The sequence below is a fragment of the Amia ocellicauda genome, chromosome 12, assembly GCF_036373705.1.
Source record: "Amia ocellicauda isolate fAmiCal2 chromosome 12, fAmiCal2.hap1, whole genome shotgun sequence".
NCBI lineage: Eukaryota > Metazoa > Chordata > Actinopteri > Amiiformes > Amiidae > Amia > Amia ocellicauda.
The window spans coordinates 10,701,010-10,719,461 of NC_089861.1; the positions used below are offsets into that span (position 1 = coordinate 10,701,010).

Genomic DNA, 18,452 nt, shown 5'->3' on the forward strand with positions numbered 1-18,452 from the left:
CAGTATCCCCAGTGTTTCAGGGCCTAGACAGAGATAACAAAGTTGGCCCACCTTGCTGTGTGCTTCTCTGGGTGGGTCAAACATCTAAAGAAGGTCACACAGCAACACAATTCGACCAGTGGGCACTTCAGAGACGCCAGGATTGTATTCAAATAAATCTAAAATGCCAAACTTTGTTTTATCCATCAAAGCAATGTCTCTTCGCACTGGAGACACAACATTATTTTAGTTTCAAAAGTTGCGCTAAAATTGTTCTGGTGGAATATGAGCATCTTCTGAAGGCTGTGAGTGATTTATTATAGTGACCTTTTTCTGAGGAAGAACAGTCAGTTCAAACCTTAAGCCTAAATCCATCATTTTATTAATACACAGTTTCTGGTTTCTATCAGCCTCTTAAGATCTCTTGACAGTTGACTGGACTGTCCTATAGGTTGTAACCAACAGTGGTAACTACAGTGGATTCACCCCCCAAGGACTTTTTCACATGTTATGTTATGTTACAATCTGGAATGAAAATGAATGTAATCGTTTAAAGCCACATACACAACACCTTAAAGTGTAAAAATAGATTCAAGATATAACACAGTATAAACCATTACTGGAAATTCTGATGTACAGATGAGAAATATCATTGAGTCATCTGACTCTTTAGCTTGTGCATAACCTTCAAATCTTCAATATATTACAGTGATAAAGAGGGGTTGAATGTCTTTCCTTTTTTGCTTTTTTCTATAGAACTCTCTTGAAATTATTTCCACAGAAATGCACTGGTATACACACACACAGCATCCACTTAAACCAATCATAGTACGTCTTACAAGTACCTTTGACTGCAGTTCTCGGTTGATCTGGTTCTGGAAAGGCCTCACATTATTCAGCTGCTATATCACCACACAGTCTTCTGTGTTGCAGATTGCCGCAGTGTGTACACACCTGTCTTAAGACAGACAGAGGCCTGCCAAGGAAAACATGGACGTCAGTCATGGCAAAGAGCCACTGACACCCAACATGCACCTCCTCCCAGATAGTGTCATTCAGGACAGCTCGAGACATGCAGGTGAGAAATCTCATCCTTGCCGTATCCAGGAGATCTGCCCTTTATGAAGCTTTGGGAGAGAGAGTACTGTTCTCAGTGTGAAAGCCTTCCTTTTGTGTTGGAACGCGAGACATGAAATTGAAATGGTTAATGAGGCACATTGTTGTCGCACAGCACTACCGCTGCAAAGAGGATTGTTCATGAGAACAGACCAGTCAGCCTACCTTACTCATCTGGTTGATTTACCCAGGGAACAGCACGTTGCTCATCAGTACACAATTGTTTTTGGCAGTTGATTCCATACACCCACATGTGTAGCCTAAGTTCAGATCTGCAGACAAATATACTAAATTCTGGGGAAATGTTGAGTAGATTTATGCAGAGGAAAAACGAAAATGTTCTCCAGCATCTTGAAGAGGGTTAGAATCTTGTAAACATATTACACGGTCATGGAAAATCCTGGAAAAGTCATGGAAAAAAAATGGTCATGGAAAAGTCATGGAAAAAAAATGGTCATGGAAAAGTCATGGAAAAGTCATGGAAAATGACCAAACAATTTGAAGTCATAGGAAATAGCTACAGATATATACAGCCAAACCCATTTAAAACACACATGGGATATAATATACACTCTGATACAAAGTAAGTTTCATGCTGCAGAATAAAATTGTATTTAATCCTGTTTAAAATGTGCTTTTAGTACGTACTCTGTAATACATGTGGTTATTACGAACGTCATGGCACACAGTGGTCAGTGCTCGATATTATGCACATGGCAATTTCCAAGTCTTGGGAGAGTCCGTGTGAAGCGCATATACGCTAAGCACAACTCCTATAACCATATAGCAACAAAAAGAAGCTTGGTGTGTTCACAACACGCAGACTTTCCTCATTCTGCACAGATTCTCAAGATCACTGGTTGCGTTCTTGTACTACAAATTTATGTAATACTGAACAGAATCTGACCATTCATGCCAGAATGATTATGTGAAATAAAGTTAATAGTAAAAGTTAATCACTCGCACATGCATATTTATTTAAAATCAAGTAAATAATAATACATTTGTTCTATTCAACAAATTACATTTTATTTTAAAACTATAAACAAGTTCTACAATATACACTGTTTATCCCAAAGTTCACTTTTGCAGAGTTTCTTGTGCGTTTGCATTCTACGTTCTGCTTTATTCTGTCAGCGCCAGCACTGTCCTCAATGCCACAATGCTGACCAGCCTCCGTGTGTGAGCCAATCGTATAGCGCCATATTAAACTCCAGCACGCATCTGTGTGAGTTGTGCACTGCAGAACAGCTTCATTGTGAGTGCTGACAAGATAGTGTCGTAATGTCAAACAAGCTTGTGAAGCAGTGTTTCATAAAAAATAATTACCGATAAACTGAACATAATTTTGTGTGTGTTTAAAATGGGTTAAAATCAGTAAAATCCAAACTCCTCAAATACACAAATCGGGTAATTTATTGGTAAAAATCATTATTTATATTTTTTTTGAGAGAGTGAAAAAAATAATAAAAGCTTTCAAGTTTAAAACAAAGCAGTCATCTAAAATACTTATTTAGCAGCATACAGGAAAGGATTACTGTAGGCCTCTACTGAACTGACCATTTGTATATTGTAAAATGTTAATGTATGTTTTTATTAATTAATTTAGGCGATTTATAGTAGTTTAGTAGTTTAGAATTACTGCTAAAATCATTAAAATACAGACTGTTAATGTTGATTTGTATAGTTTCTACTGTAATTAACATTTATACTACATGTACATTGATCAGATAGTACTAGGTTTCATTTTGCATTTACATCTTTGTGTGCACTTTATTAGTTGATGGTAGCTTGTTTTATTGAAGTGGGTGGATTGGATGTCTGTAAGGGGAGGAGGAGGCTGTTATGACAAAAGCTGATTTTGTTCCTATTGTGTTTATCAATATCTTCATTATTTTCTATGTGCATTTCCAACTTTCCAGCATTTTTGTTTGTAAACGAATAAATAATGTAGTAGTATAACCTCGTGTGTTGTTGAACAGATGAGGCTGCGTTAAGGAAGACAACACAGAGTTAAGCTGGGAACCACGGATTCTATTTCTGGAGACTTCTGTAAACTAAAGCATAGTTTTCAGTGCCGGCATAGCTGGAGCAGTCCACTCATGACTGGTCCATCCAAACCGCCACCCCATCCCTAGACTTTTTGGAAACCTGGCCATTCATCAGAAGTTCTTTACCTGCAGTAGGAGGTCCCAGAGTGCTTGTGGGAAAGTATTATGTTTCCTATTTAAAAAGCAAAGATGGAACACAACAAGTAATATTATTGGGGGTTTTGTTTTTGTTGTTGGATCTTACATTCATATAATGTAACCTTAGAAAGATTGAAACCTGTAGAGGTAACATTTTATTCTGAAAAGCTAAATTACAAGTTAGGTGAGAAAAGTTGTACATGTGGAGGAAACCCCAACAAGATTTGCTTTATTCTAATGATAATATGAATCTATACATTCTGTGTTTACACATAGCTGATGTCACAATTTCCAGTTAGCCTAGTATGTACAATATATGCCTCAACTGATTCACATTATTGTTTTCCATATGAGTCTGATAGCAGATATGTAAGTGAGGACGGCTAAAAACGAATCTGAAACAAATTAAACCACCTGTGAATGGAGTAACACATGCACTGATGGTGGTCTGCATAGATGAGAGAGTTTTTGTCTTTGCTTTAATGAGTGCCAACTTGCACCATAGCGTATCTTTAAATGCCAGCTTTACTCATGCCGAAAGGAGTCTTGTGTAACTCTTTATTCTTCAGCCTTCATTGAGCAGGGCAGATTAAAGAAGGATAACCAAATACTTCCAACCATGTGACCAGTTCAGTAGAATGGGAATCTGCCAGTTAACTTGTTGCAAGTGTAGTAGTTACTATTATAAGACTTGTTCTAGTAGTCCATGCTGATGTTGAGCAGTGAAATGCTACTGGTCACATCGCAATTGATAAGCTTTGAGAGTAAATCAGAAGGTGTTGAAGCTCCTCTCAGTTATTCTGTAATGCTCATTTGGAGTTCATCTTTGGGTGTTTGAATTCTGCAAGCATTAATTACATCCAGTCTAAACACAGCCAGTCAAGTTATCTTGGCTCAGCTTTGTTCACTACACTGTTTCATTGATTAAACATGTTTGTTTTGGGGGCCTTTATTCTTTATTTTTACGTAGAAAGTCTATCTGCCCTCATTCATTCTGCAATAGATCAGTTAATGTCTGTATGTCTAATGCGAACTCTGTGTTTTCCTCTTTAAAGGTGATGGTGTGCCAGAGGTTGTTAACTGAGCATGTTGTGTCCTGAGTAGATGGATAGCCAACCTTGCTCCTCAAGCACTGACAGGCCTTTCTGATTACAATGGATTTAATTTTCTTCTGGTCTGAATCAATGCTTTTCAGCTTTTCATTCTTCTGCCTTTTTTTTTCTTTTCATCCTTGTGCCCATGCTCAGGACAGCCTTGTGGTGAGGTAACGCGTCTTGGACTTGCATCACAGGTCCTTCTAGGGGAGTCTTCATGAACGCCCCATTACAGAGTAACCCCCGTTGTCTGCGGTTCCCAGCTTCTATTACACCAGACATATCTTTTACATCATTTGGCTTTTTCTTTAATTAAATCATTTTTACAACGCTGTGATAATTGCACAGAGTTCACTCAGGCGAGCTGTCAATGTCCCGTTTGATCTTGCTGTTCCATGTCTCTATTTTGGGTGACCCAACAGCCATAACCATTGACCTTGTTACCCTGAAAGACATCTGTCAAACAGATTTTAACCCGTTGCACGGAGCCATTTTTATTATGAGCTGCACTGCCCTGTTCTCTCATTTCTTCACCAGCTGTGTGTCCTGTTTCATGCAAGTGCGTGGATTTTGTTTTGTTGTACGTTGTTGTTTTCCCAGATGACTGACTAACTCCAAACAGTGCCGACATTCCACAGAAATAAACTTGTTTTCCAGCTTGATTGCGAGGTACTTCAAAACTAGGAAATGTTACTCATTTTATTAAAAAAAAAAAAAAAAACACTAGCATTATGCATTGTAGTTCATACCTCAGGTGTACAGTAGGAAAGGGGGGAGGGACTACAGACCATATAATTTTTCCCAAACCTGTGTCCATATCAGAGAGGGTTAAGGGTGCCCAGCCATGTGTGCCTAAGGGGAAGATGGTGCTTGATATATACCTGGTATGAATGTTTGAGCATTTCCTGTTGTGCCACTGAACTCATGGGCTGCTGATTTGAATGCAGGGTTATCACTATTTTTATTGTTATTATCATATACACGTATATTTGTCTTTTCTTTTCTTCTTCAGTCGTTATTATTGTTATCAGCACCTCGCCAGTAGTTCACATAAAACCCCAGGCAAGCTGCTCGCTGCCAAAGAATGTAGAAAACAATGTAGCACCTCGGAGGCCATCCAGAGGTGAGGACAAAAAAGAATGCACAAGTCATTCAAGATTGTATTGCTTCAGAGTTCAAGGCCGGGGCTGGCTGTGTGTACGGAGCATAGTGGGAGACAAGCTGGAATCTCTGGGCTTTCCAGTTCCCCTTTTAATGATTTGTTTGTTTTTAAGGGAATAATGTGTTTTTTTTTTTTTGGTATTCTTTGTTTTTCTTTGGAAAGGGGGTAAAACTGTCATGCGTGTGAAGGAGACTTTGCACAGGTTGTTGTGCTACCACAGCTGCACTGCCCCACTTTAGTGTTGCGCCCCAGCCCTCCTGTGTTTACCCCAAGGCCGGAGTGAGCAGTCTAGTCAGCCAGGCCTTGATTGCGTTGTGCATTGCTGTACTTCCTTCCCTATGGTGCTGACAACTGCAGGGATTGAAATAAGATCATGTATAGGAGTTTTGGGCCATACCAGGGTATGAAAGGTTTTGTATTTAAGACAAAGCCAGGTGGTGACATATGATCAAATTTATTTTTAGTACATATACATTTACGTATATATAAAATAGATATCTGCTTCATCTGTGCAGTTTGTACAAGAGTCTGCAGCTGTTAAATATGAAATAAAGTAGTCTATCTGTGTAATGGGATTTTTTTCCCCCAGTGGTGTTTGGTGTCTGACTCGTTCCCACTCTATTCGGTTATGACCCAAAATGGATTTGAACACAGGCGAAAGAAAGAGAGAGGCTTCATTAACTGTAATCTACCCACAGTATGTGCTATGTTTGGAAACCTACACAAGAAGTACTTTCACTAGTACAGGGACCAGGCGGGCTAAAAGACAAAGCAAGCAAGTGCCATTTCACAGCAGAGACATCTCACACATCTCCGTTCTTTTTCAGCGTAAGGATCAGTGTTATTTAGAGTAGGGGACTTTGTGTGCGGCTGCTGTTGTTGTTTTCTTTCTGGTGTAAGTGTGCCAGCCTGTTCATGCGTTTTCCTTTCAGATCGCACAGTTTAATAATGATCTTTCAAACGTCCTACTTTAGAAAATAATTCAAAGCTCTCGTCTTATGTCATTGCAATAGTATGTGTTGAGCTAATATGTTATGCTGTTGCTGTCAAGTCATTTCACCTTTTACCTGGAGTCAGTGCAGAATATTGTGAAATTACGAGCAATGACAAATATTAGGAGCAAAGATTACAAAAGATAACTCCGGTCACGCTTGATGTGAATTCTGCTTCAATTCGCCAAGAATCTGCTGGTATCGTCACAGTGATATTTGATTGCTATCTTGGTTTTCCCCGTCCCTGGCTTGTACAAGAAAGCAATACCCACTCATTCTTTGAAACTATCTTGAGGTGATGTTGGGGGGAGGAGTACATGGTTAATGTTTCTCATATCTGGCAATTAGTCGAAACGAAATTTGAAAAGGTTTCGGGGCAGCTCTGTTCAGCTCTTGTCTTTCCCGTGATTGACAGCTAGAGAAAATGACCGCAGATGCTATCTGTGCCGATCTGTGGCAAACAGAAATGAAGAGGGATTAGGTTTAGAACTGAGGACCAGAGGCGTACCTTTACACAGAGATGGGTAAGAGGGGAGCAGTGTAACTTCCTGTGCTGAACTCTCCTCGCTCAATTCTAACTTTTCATATGTTGGTGCAGGCATTGTCAATTTCATATTTGACAGTTGAATAAATATTAGGTATTATGAAATTATCTGCAATGATGCACCAGGTTGGGGGAAAAAGCTACTGTTTAAGAGTGGTGTGTTTTTTGCTCTTCCCTTCTGGAAAAACACTGCATTCTGTGAATAAAGATTATCAGGAGTGATTGGCATTGTCAGAAAAGACTAGATTGGACACCAGTTTAAAAGCCTTCTGCAGCAATAACAGTTAACCAGAATTAGGGAACAAGCAGCCAGAATTCCTCCCTGCGAAACACTGTAATGAAGAGTCACTTCTCTGCCATTGCTTAAAACTAATGAAAAACTACAGGTTGATGACAAGTAGATGATCATGCTTTAGGAAATGTCCAGGCTGAAGGAAATGAGACCCCTAAGTGTATGTCATTTTGAAAATATTTGAGTTAATTATGTGCTCTAATTTACTGTTAGTATAATACGATTCCAGTGTGTGCTTCTCTTCGACTGGAAGAGACTCTCCACAGTCACTGAGCGTAGTAAACTTTACCAGGAATCAACACACATATACAAACATTCTTGTGAGGTTCTTTTTTATCAGATATGCTTCCTGATACACAATAACAAAATTGTACACACATGAAATGAGACCATTTGACATTTGTTTTGGTTTTGGTTAGTACCTAATTGATCCCAGCATTGTTTTCATAATTTCTTGAAGGACCCCAGTGAGTCGTTTTCAACTAGGTGGCTGGTTGTTTTGTTCCAGACCCCTGCAACTCTAGGTGTAATGAAACGCCCCCTAGTTTCAGTCCTGACAGTCCCAGCTAAATAATCGGTCATATTCACATTCACAAGGGCCTGCTTTTCAGGTATTTTTGAATGCCAAAACAATGCATCACTCAAAACATTAAATTGTATTGCTGTTTAGCTGAGTAAAGGGTTAAAATAAATTGAATAGCCTTTTTGCCATGCTTATCTCAAAGCATTTTAAACTGTAAGACAACAAGAAAAAGCTTTCCCAAGACTGCGTCGAGTGAAGTGACTGAAAGAGAATGATGGAAAAGGTTCAAGGGAATATCAAAAGCTCTAATCCAACCACCAGTTAAAAAAAAAAAAAAAAAAAGGCATTGCAACGTAATATCGTTTTTTGTTGGAAGAATAAGAGGAAGTAATAATCCCCTCCCCACATACCCCCCTCCTCTTTTCTCTCCCGCGTGTCCTTACGGGGTTTAGTGCTGTTTGTTCAGCGTGTGTTCGGTGATAACAGCTGAGTTCAGTGCAAGGTGAGCCTGGAAATAGAGACAAAGTGGAAGTTCAGAGGGAGGTGAAGGCGGGGGTGAGACAGAGTTCAGCTGTTATGACATACAAATACATACAGGATACCCTTATTATTATGGCGTGGTGTTCATTCAGCAGTTGACCCCTTTTGATTCGATTTGAATTGGGCTCTAAATTTAAACAACCTCTTGATATGGGTCATACTTATTGTAAGGAAGGAAAAAAAAAAAACACAAAAGCACAAACCAATACAATAGAAATGAGAATTATCGGGTGCATTTTTATAATCTGTAGATTTGTACAGTGCACAACAAGTGGGGCAGTTTGTCAAGGTAGTGCGGAGTGGCAGAAAATGCTTTTTTGTTTTTGTTTTGGTATGCTTTGTTCAAATTTTCACCAAGAGGTAGAGACCTTTAAAAACAAGAGTGAAGACCAAAAAAGAGACGTAATTGTCAAGCTCTGTATGAAGAATTCTTGCAATTTGGCAAAACTGAGAACTATTTACTTTTTATGCTCCCTGTCACCATCTATCTTTTTGTATTTCTGGGAAGAATATAGCCTGTGTTGGATTGCTGGGGAATTTTTAGACAGAAGATGTGTGCTGTAGAAACTTTCTGTGGGGTCAGCCAGAGCAGTCTAAACACTAGAAGGACGCAGTAAGGGGCATGCCTGTTATTCCTAACAGTTGCGGTCTGATGAACTCAGAAATCTGTACCTCCAGCAAACAGTGGAAACGAAACCAAACACAACGCAGTGTGAACTCTGTCTTTGAGTTGAGAAGCTTTGTGGGCTTGAATGTGAGGCTTGTGCTGTCGGGTGCCAGCTTTCTCTCTAAGAAGGTCATGTGAACGGCTGCATACATAGTATGCTCACCCTCAGACCAACACGGAAAGGCACGCACTCCCACGCTTCTCTCTGTGCTTTTGACCTGCTCTGGCTTTCCATTCCCATCCAGTGACCTCTTGACTGTTCTTGAGGAGCTGTAGCTTGATGGCTTTGTTTTTCACTCTCCTCAGCTCCTGGACCTGTTCACACAGTGGGACTGGTCCACGTACCTGGCTGACTATGGACGACCCAGCTGCAAGTACCTGAGAGTGAACCCCCACACTGCACTGGCCCTGCTGGAGAAGTGAGTAACTCCACAGTCACAGACTTAAGGAGGGCCAGTTTAATGTGCCTGTCTGGGAGTCTGTCCATCTGTCTGTCAGTTTTTCAAACCTCTCAGAGGCTTATAGGCTTACCAGAACACTGATGGACAGACTTGTGGACTTCCCAGCATGCTCAGTGACAGTCATGCTCAGTGACAAACTGAACTCCCCAATAAACTGACAGAAGGGTTCACTAATTGACTGACAGATTGGCAAGTTCAACCAAGGGACTGACAGTGTGAATGACAGCGTGACTGACTCACTCACTCAGTGTACCCCGTGTGCGCAGTTGCACTTGGAGACCTCAGACATACCTGCAGCCTCACTGTTAATCTACCAAAGACTCCCTATTCACACCAGGAATGCAGAGGAAAGTCAATTACCAATGAAAGGAGAGTTTTAGTTTGGCCTGACCATTGGGTCATTTCAGCGAGGGGAGGTGTAAGGCTTGAATTGTAAGGTTCCTTGTTAGATAAGATGAGGGGGAAACCAAAAGGAAAAAACAAATCAGACAGGCTGTCCTTATTCTCATAACAAGAAACATGTTTGTTGTTTGGCACATCGCAGTCAGGAAGCACTCAATGAAGTGCCCTGCACCCTTCACTTCAGGGTCCAAGATGCACGTCTTCCTCCTTTATCCTACAAAACATATCTCTTCATAACTTGACCTATTATTTTTGGTATTGGTTTGTTTGTTTATTTACCTTACTTAGCTTATCTTTTGGCATGTTAGGTCTCTTTTCAACTATGTGTATATGGTCCAATAAATTATCTCTAAATAGTTATTTAACCAATGGACCTTTATATAACCCAGAGAAATATCAAGCATGATCAAAGGTCATGGAAAACAGGCAGAGCAATGCAAATTAAATGACAAATCATACTTTCAGACTATTCTTCATAGTCTAACATGTACACTGCGTACGTGTATATACTTACGTACACGTGTTTGTTAGACAAATGTGAATTGGAGCATGAGAGAGTGAACTAATGTCAAGAGGAAATGTTAGCGTATGATAACTTAGAGGTCATTGCTGACCAAATGAGAGGGAAACTAAAACTCTTAGTCAACCCCCAATATTGCAAATGCATTTTCCCCCAATAACTCCATATGAACTCCTTTTTAATGTTAACATTGGCTTTCTGTGGCAATAGTGCTCTTCAGGTATGGAAGACTTGCCCATTTAATAAATTACATTTCAGCACAAGCGTCTTGTAGCTTATCTTCTGTTACCTTCTGTTACAACGCGGCTTTGATAGAGCACAGCCTTCCCTGAGAGCAGAAGGAAGGTGAAAGACATTTTGGCACCAAATAAGTGTGTCATCCAAACAACAAGCACAACTGCAGCTCAAAGTGCCAATAAAAACACAGGTGTTTGTTAGGGTATTAAGCAACAGCTGAGTCGTGAGTCTTGCCTGGCTTCGAGGGGCTTTTGTTGCTCTTTTGGGAATTCAGGCCAGGTCTTGGGGCCTGAGCAGTACTGGATCGGGTGTTTCAAGTTTCTGCTGGCCTGCAGAAGCTCAGATACATGATATTGGGGAAAGAGAGAGACCGAGAACAATATACATGCCTGACTCTAACTAGAGCAGAACAGCTAATCCAGTTGATTGAACAGACGCGCCGAGTCCCCTCACTGGCTCTCTCGCTCGCTCTGTGGGAGGGAAAAGGTTGCTCATCATGAGAGAGACATCGGGAGAAGTTTTCATTGTGTTGACCCACCAATGACATTCCTGTCTCAATTGTGTTTTCGACACCCCTCCCTGAACAACCTTCCCAAACCTTGACATAAACTGGGATAGTGCTGAACACAGCCTGTCTCGTGAGGTCATAGCATCAGTGATTTACAGCCCCCCCTTCCTATGTCTACTAGCTCTAAATCCTGTTCTATTCCACGCATGGTCCTCTTTGATATAATATACATATGGTGAGATGAACATTGGAACTGTAGACTTCAGGTGAATTCAGCCAATTGAACTCCTCTTTTTTATTTTTTTTGTTCCATGTTAGTTTTTGAACATTTCAAATAACAATAAAGCAAGCACAATCCAAAACCAGGACCAACACAGTAGAGAAATAACAAGATATTAGAAATGAAATGCCTCTTCAGACACAGCCAGCCTTTTAGACACTTATAGGGCTTTTTCACAAGTTCGGGGTGTATGATTTCACTTTTACTCTCGCTCTCTCCCTCTCTCTCTGTCTCTCTCTCCCTCTCCCTTCTACGTTTTGCTCTCCTGCCCAGGATCTCCAGAGCGTAAGTATTCTCGCTGTTGCCTGCCTGCTCTGTCAGGTTTGCCATGGCTTTCCAGTTTTCTTTTCATTTTTTCTACTTTATTATCTATTTTAATCTTTTGCCTTTACTTCCTTTTTTTGACCCTTATTTTGTGTGTCTTTTTCTGTGGCTATGACAGTTTTCAAGACCTCTTTGTGGCTCTTGTCTTTTTGCCTGGCTCCTGGTTTGATAGCGCATGGTGTTTGGTTTCTCTAAGTGTTATCATTCGAGTATAGGTAATGGCAAAGGCCCTTCCCCCTTTGGGTCATATCCTCTTTCTCCGATAACCTAACATTTTACAGTAAATAAGAGGAAATGTACAATTAGAACAATCTAAAAGATACATACATTTTACATATATAATATACACCGATCAGCCATATCAGTATGAGCACTGACAGGTGAAGTGAATAACACTGCTAATCTTGTTATCATGGCACCTGTCAGTGGGTGGGATATATTAGGCAGCAAGTGAACATTTTGTCCTCAAAGTTGATGTGTTAGAAGCAGGAAAAATGGGCAAGCGTAAGGATCTGAGCGACTTTGACAAGGGCCAAATTGTGATGGCTAGACGACTGGGTCAGAGCATCTCCAAAACTGCAGCTCTTGTGGGGTGTTCCCGGTCTGCAGTGGTCAGTACCTATCAAAAGTGGTCCAAGGAAGGAAAAGCGGTGAACCAGTGACAGGGTCATGGGCGGCCAAGGCTCATTGATGCACGTGGGGAGCGAAGGCTGGCCCGTGTGGTTCGATCCAACAGACGAGCTACTGTAGCTCAAATTGCTGAAAAAGTTAATGCTGGTTCTGATAGAAAGTTATCAGAACACACAGTGCATCGCAGTTTGTTGCGTATGGGGCTGCGTAGCCGCAGACCAGTCAGGGTGCCCATGCTGAACCTGATGGCATTGGCCTCTTTCAGCAGGATAATGCGCCCTGCCACAAAGCAATAATGGTTCATGAATGGTTTGAGGAACACAACGAGTTCAAGGTGTTGACTTGGCCTCCAATTTCCCCAGATCTCAATCCAATCGAGCATCTGTGGGATGTGCTGGCCAAACAAGTCCGATCCATGGAGGCCCCACCTCGCAACTTACAGGACTTAAAGGATCTGCTGCTAACGTCTTGGTGCCAGATACCACAGCACACCTTCAGAGGTCTAGTGGAGTGATTTGTATTTCATTGAAAGTTGATTTATTTCCGCAATAGGGTGGCCTACAATGCATAACACATAGTACAGAAATACAGAAATTATTCAGTTGGAAGCAGACGGGCTTGTCCTTGCAGGTTGCTGTTGTAATCATGCTGTAGTAAGTAAGCATACTCCAGCTGAAACCTAACTCTGGTACCTTCTCTTCAAACACTTTTTCTTTCATTTCACTTTCATTTTTCATTTCCTGTGGTTATGGCTCTTCAAGCTAGTCTTGTCCAGCCCTGCTTCTCATCTTTTCAGTCTGAATGTTCAGAGTGTCAACTACATAACCATTCAGAACAGGTACAATATAAAAATGACCAGCGAATCTCAAACACTGCCCCTGAGCTCCATTGAGGTCAGCGAATTGCATCCTAATAGCCGCACATCCTGATGTGTTAAAATCTTACGAAATCCATCATGGAGCCCTATTATTTGTACTCGACTTGTCCGTTATACCGTGAGTGGACTATCTCTTTTTATCTATATTGTGCGTTCATCCAGTTTTTTGCAACAGATTTGAGGAGTCTGTTCACTCCTAGAATGTATTAATGCCATAAATACATGCCAAGCAACCTGGGAGGAGGTCTGTGATAGGTGGACCCTTGCAGCCCTGTGCTGGGCTCTCTGTGCCGGACTCCCTGGACTGGGAACAGCAGGTGCCCTGAAACAGGCTGCCTGGCTGCCTCCCTGCTGGCTGGCTGACTGCCTGACCTCTGCCTACCTGTTTGGATGTGGTTTCCTTGGCATGCAAGCACTGCATAATTACTTCCTGTTTAGTGTTTTCTGTGCCTGCTAACACGTCTGGAGCTGGGCCAGGCAGCTCAACCCCTGCAGTGAGAGTCAGGTGGGCGGCGAGAGGTGGCCCTGACACCGCCGGGCACAAACGCCGTAGGCCGGAGCCCAGTCCGCTCACGATGTTCCGTGCCCCTCGGCTCCTGTCTGTAATCCCCTCTGCTTTTATCCTGGCGCAGTGCACTATAACGGGCTTTGTGCTCTACTGAAACCCATGTGACTCTGGAGAGAGTCCGCAAGGAGACCACCCCCCCATCAGTCAGGTGGCCGAGCCCTCATGGTCGATTTGTTTTGTAGAGGCATGTGCCTTCGGACACTGCACTTATTGGAAGGTGTGCTGAGCCATAAGCAGCAACCTGAACCGCCCCCACAGCTGTGGTTTAACTGCTACCTTCCCTGCTTCACACTGAAATGATCTCAGCCTTTGGAAAGTAAAACAGAAATAAGAGCAAAGTAATCAAGTTTATATAAAGTAGGTGAATAGAACCTTGGTTATCTGGAAGAGAGAACACAAACCCAAAGTGGGTGGGATATTACACATTACCATGGGGAACTCATAAACAATTTTTCTTAGGCCCTAATCTATGAATTTCAAGTCTCAAATTTTGAGGGAGTGTACAGTGACCCTGGTGAGGAGCACACAGATGAGCTTCCCTGAGATGGTTTCTGACAGTTTTCTGGTGGACATTCCTGCAGTCAGCATGTCAATCACTCGCTCCCTCAAAACCTGAGAGATCTGTGGCATTGTGTTGTGTGACAAACCTGCACATTTTAGAGTGGCCTTTTATTGTCCTCAGCACAAGGTGCACCTGTGTAATGATCCTGCTGTTTTATCAGTTCTTGACATGCCACACCTGTCAAGTGGCCGGATTATCTTTGCAAAGGAGAAATGCTCACTAACAGGGATGTAAACAAATTTGTGCACATAATCTGAGAAAAATAAGCTTTTTGTGCGTATGGAACATTTCTTGGATCTTTCATTTCAGCTCGTGTAACATGGGACCAACACTTAAAAGTTGCGTTTAGATTTTTTGTTTAGAGTTTTGTTTAGTAAAATGTTGGAATATACTTCCTTTATGTGGGGGAAATAAAATGTTCTTTCATGTAATGAAATGATCCATGTTCTCTAAGAATGGTTAGGCATGGAGGATCCAGTCAGTATTGCTTGACAGCAGTCTGAATCCACCAGGAATCCTGGCTTGAGAGTGACCCTCACTGGCTGGCCTGGCCTGATGATGGAGATACTGTTACTACTTCAACTACAAATGACACACCTAATGCCTCTGTTTTCTCTCTCTCTCCTCTCCCGCTCTGCTTGACCCCAGGATGAGGGACACCAGCCGCAAGAACAACATGTTCGCGCAGTTCCGTAAGAACGAGCGCGACAAGCAGAAGCTCATCGACACAGTGGTCAAACAGCTGAGGAGTCTGATCAACGCCCACCAGTCCTGAGAGCCGCCTCCTATTGGCTTGTCCTCAGACTGCAGGCCTCACCCAGCCCCCCCGCCCCCTGCTTTTTAGTCCCCTCCCACGCCTACAGCACAGAACTACGTGGACCTCTTGTCAGAGAGCCTGACCCGAGAGACTCGCAATCGGGAGACGCTCGGACATCATCTGCCCATTTCCTCTTCACTGTAATCAAGGGAAGGCCTATCCAGACTCTATCTGACTCTGATTGGCCGATATACCAATGCTACACAATCATCTGCGCTTTCTCTTCCCCCTTGCGTCCCACTACCCCTGCGTTATATGGCTTTGGGTTCATTCTACGGGAAGATCAAACCCACGCACCTCAGAGAAAGCGGAGCGTCTTCTGTAGAGGGATACCGTGTCTGTCTGTCCTTGTGGCTGTTTGGAAGCCCTGCTTGTTCTCCTGCTATGTGTTGTAAGGGTGGGAAGGTGCTGGAAGTAAATTTGTTGCCACTTGCATACAGTGACAGATACTATATTGCTCGCAAGTCTATACAGTATATATCGCATCGCACAAGAAGATCCCAGTGTTGCTAGGAATAGAAATCCATCCAACCGTGTGCATCAACTGGAGTCTCATTGTTGTAGAAAATAAAATTATTAACTAAGGGCATAAGCTAGCCTAGCATTTTATGAGCCTGAAGTTTAAGTATCTTGGGGTGGATCTTGCTGTCAGTTCAAGTAGGTTGTGTCATTTTTAAGATGTAATATTTGTATATTTCTGTCCTCATGGTGTCCTTTTAACATATGCTGCTGAATCCCCTTGATTCTACTTTTGATTTTATTTGTTGGCCCCGTTTTTCATTGCAGTTTAAAATCCATTGCTGGATAGATATAACACAGTGTACAATTGACAGAAGTTTGCAGAAATGTTTTTTCTTCTTTTTGAGCTCCTCAAGTCAAACTGTTAATGAGTTTATTTCCGGCCAAAGCCCAGGGACCTGATAGCATTTTTTTTTGGAAAATTAATGGTGTAGGTGTATAATAAATTAATATTTTCTGAAGGTTGGCAAACTGGGATACATGTTCCTAAAATGGGATGGCCCCTCCCAGCTCAAGGAAATAATAACCCAAATTATGCACAATGAAATGCCCCCGATACACACCAGACAGACTACTTTTTATTTTTAAATAAATAAATAAACCATATAGCTGGACAGGGCAGTACTTGACTGACCGCACTTTAAGGAAAAAACAGAAACAAAAGCACAACGCTTAGAAAGTTTCTAAACTTGAATCTTTAAAACGTCCTCGATCTTACCTGTCAAAATATAATTCTGGCTTTTAGGACAAATGTCTGTTAATAGTCTTTAGTGATCCTTAGATTTGGAGGATTTTTATCAAGGGGGGAAAAAACTAAAACAAAGACTACGTGCAAAATGCAGAACGTATATTTTATAAAACCCTGCTGATGTGGAGTCCGGTAGGTCTCTGTCTGTAATGGTAGGGTGGGACAGCTGCTCAGCCACAGAACGCACTGCCCGAGTCGCAGGCCAAAACCCCAGATGAGCAAGGAGTCTCTACTTTAGAAACCAACTCGACATCTTCATATGATCAGATTCCTGTGCTTACAAAACGCCTGGAAGACTTTTGGGATTTAGTTCTAAGCAGGCAGCCTATTAATATAACGAACAATGTGCACTGATGAAGACTGACACAAAACTGTATTTTGTCCAGTCTGTGACGAGTCCGCAAACCCAGGGAGAGGTCACTGTGGTATCAGGCACCGGTAATACTGCATTCCTGGATGAATGGATCACCTGGGAGCCCTGGGGATATACAACCCACGACACTTTCTCTTTTACAAGGGCAATCCGAACTGGCTGTGATTCAGGGCTCGTTTTCCCAGCTGTTCTGCTTTTTCTCCTTCGCTCAAATACACCCTGAGAGAGAGGAGACCCTTTCGAAGAGGTTAACTCCTCCCTGGCAAGCTGGGCTGTTACTCTCTGCTGTTGTGGAGTTCGTTGAACCAATGTATTTTATTATTTTTCCGTGAAGGGATAAGGTGGTGGTTCATAAACAATCTATAAGCACAGCTAAGAAAATATGAAAGAATAGTAAAGTCGTTTTCCAATAATTATAATTTTTTATGAATGTGGGTGCAATACCTTTTTTGGGTGGATGAGGAATGGGAGGTGGTCTGTATCATTTTAGATTTGCAATCTTTGGGATAAGGGATGTGTGTCAATGAAAGTTGGAATGTAACTGCTATTTTATTGTTCACTTGTTTGGATTGTTTCTTTTTTTTGTTCTATTTTGTGTGGGATAGCTGTGGGATTAAGGCCTAAAACTGGCAGCCAAAAGAAAGGGAAGTTATTGTTACGCACACATACATACACTAGAGACTGCGAGAGATATTTGAGGATTGCATGGTTGAAGTTGTGAATGAACTTGTGTATGTGCCTTGACATATTTTGCTGAAGGGCAAAAAAGTGTTCGCCATTTTATGCTGGACTTAGGGTCTCCAGTTCTGGGACTTACCTGTCAACCAAGTGACTCGTCTTTCAGAGCAATCTTTCTTTAACAGACACTAACGCTGCAGTGTGAGGGCTACCATGTGAGATGACAGGTGGTCTGTAAGAAGCAAAGCAAAAAAAAATACAAATATGTACAAACATTAATGCATGCTGCCACACTGGAGGTTTGTGGATTGTTTTAGATGTCTCTGTTAATGTACTTCCAACGTCCGTGGGCAGACATTAAACCACTAATCGCCCTGGGTATCATAATACTAATAAAGATTAAGTAAAATAAAGAAAAGCAAACCAACAAATACAATACCGTTTTTTTGTTATTCTTATTCTTATAAGTTCCCATCAACATTCTTCCAAATAAATAAATAAATAAATAAATAAATAAATAAATAAATACATCCCAATATCGCAGCTAAGGTCTTTGTTGTCCACATGAATGAAGGGAATTTGTTTTCTGTAACCTTGATTTGATTTGAGGGGGGAATACATATAGATGCAAAACACAAACTCACCCACATACAAATATGAGAATAATTAAGAAAACAAACTTTTCAAATAATAACTGTTATTAATTGAATACAAAGGTTATTTGTAGTAGTATTTTAATTTGCAGGTCTTATTTAAAGGGACTCAGGCATTCAGAAGCAATTTTGCATTATAAACCTAAAAGGTACTCAAAAATCATGTCCATGCGTCATATCTAGCACTATATTCAATG

At 41.5% G+C, this 18,452-nt stretch overlaps 1 protein-coding gene across 2 annotated transcripts in view; it reads left to right on the forward strand.

Annotated features, from left to right (window-relative positions):
- exoc6b (exocyst complex component 6B) overlaps positions 1-18,038 on the forward strand; it is a 152,783-nt gene extending 134,745 nt beyond the window's left edge. For both annotated transcript variants that reach the window (XM_066718327.1, XM_066718328.1), the window contains 2 exons: positions 9,405-9,517; positions 15,116-18,038. In XM_066718327.1, the coding sequence (XP_066574424.1) occupies positions 9,405-9,517; positions 15,116-15,242 (240 nt within the window). In that variant the 3' untranslated portion in view covers positions 15,243-18,038. The remainder of the gene's footprint in view (positions 1-9,404; positions 9,518-15,115) is intronic.
- The last annotated feature ends 414 nt before the right edge of the window (positions 18,039-18,452 follow it).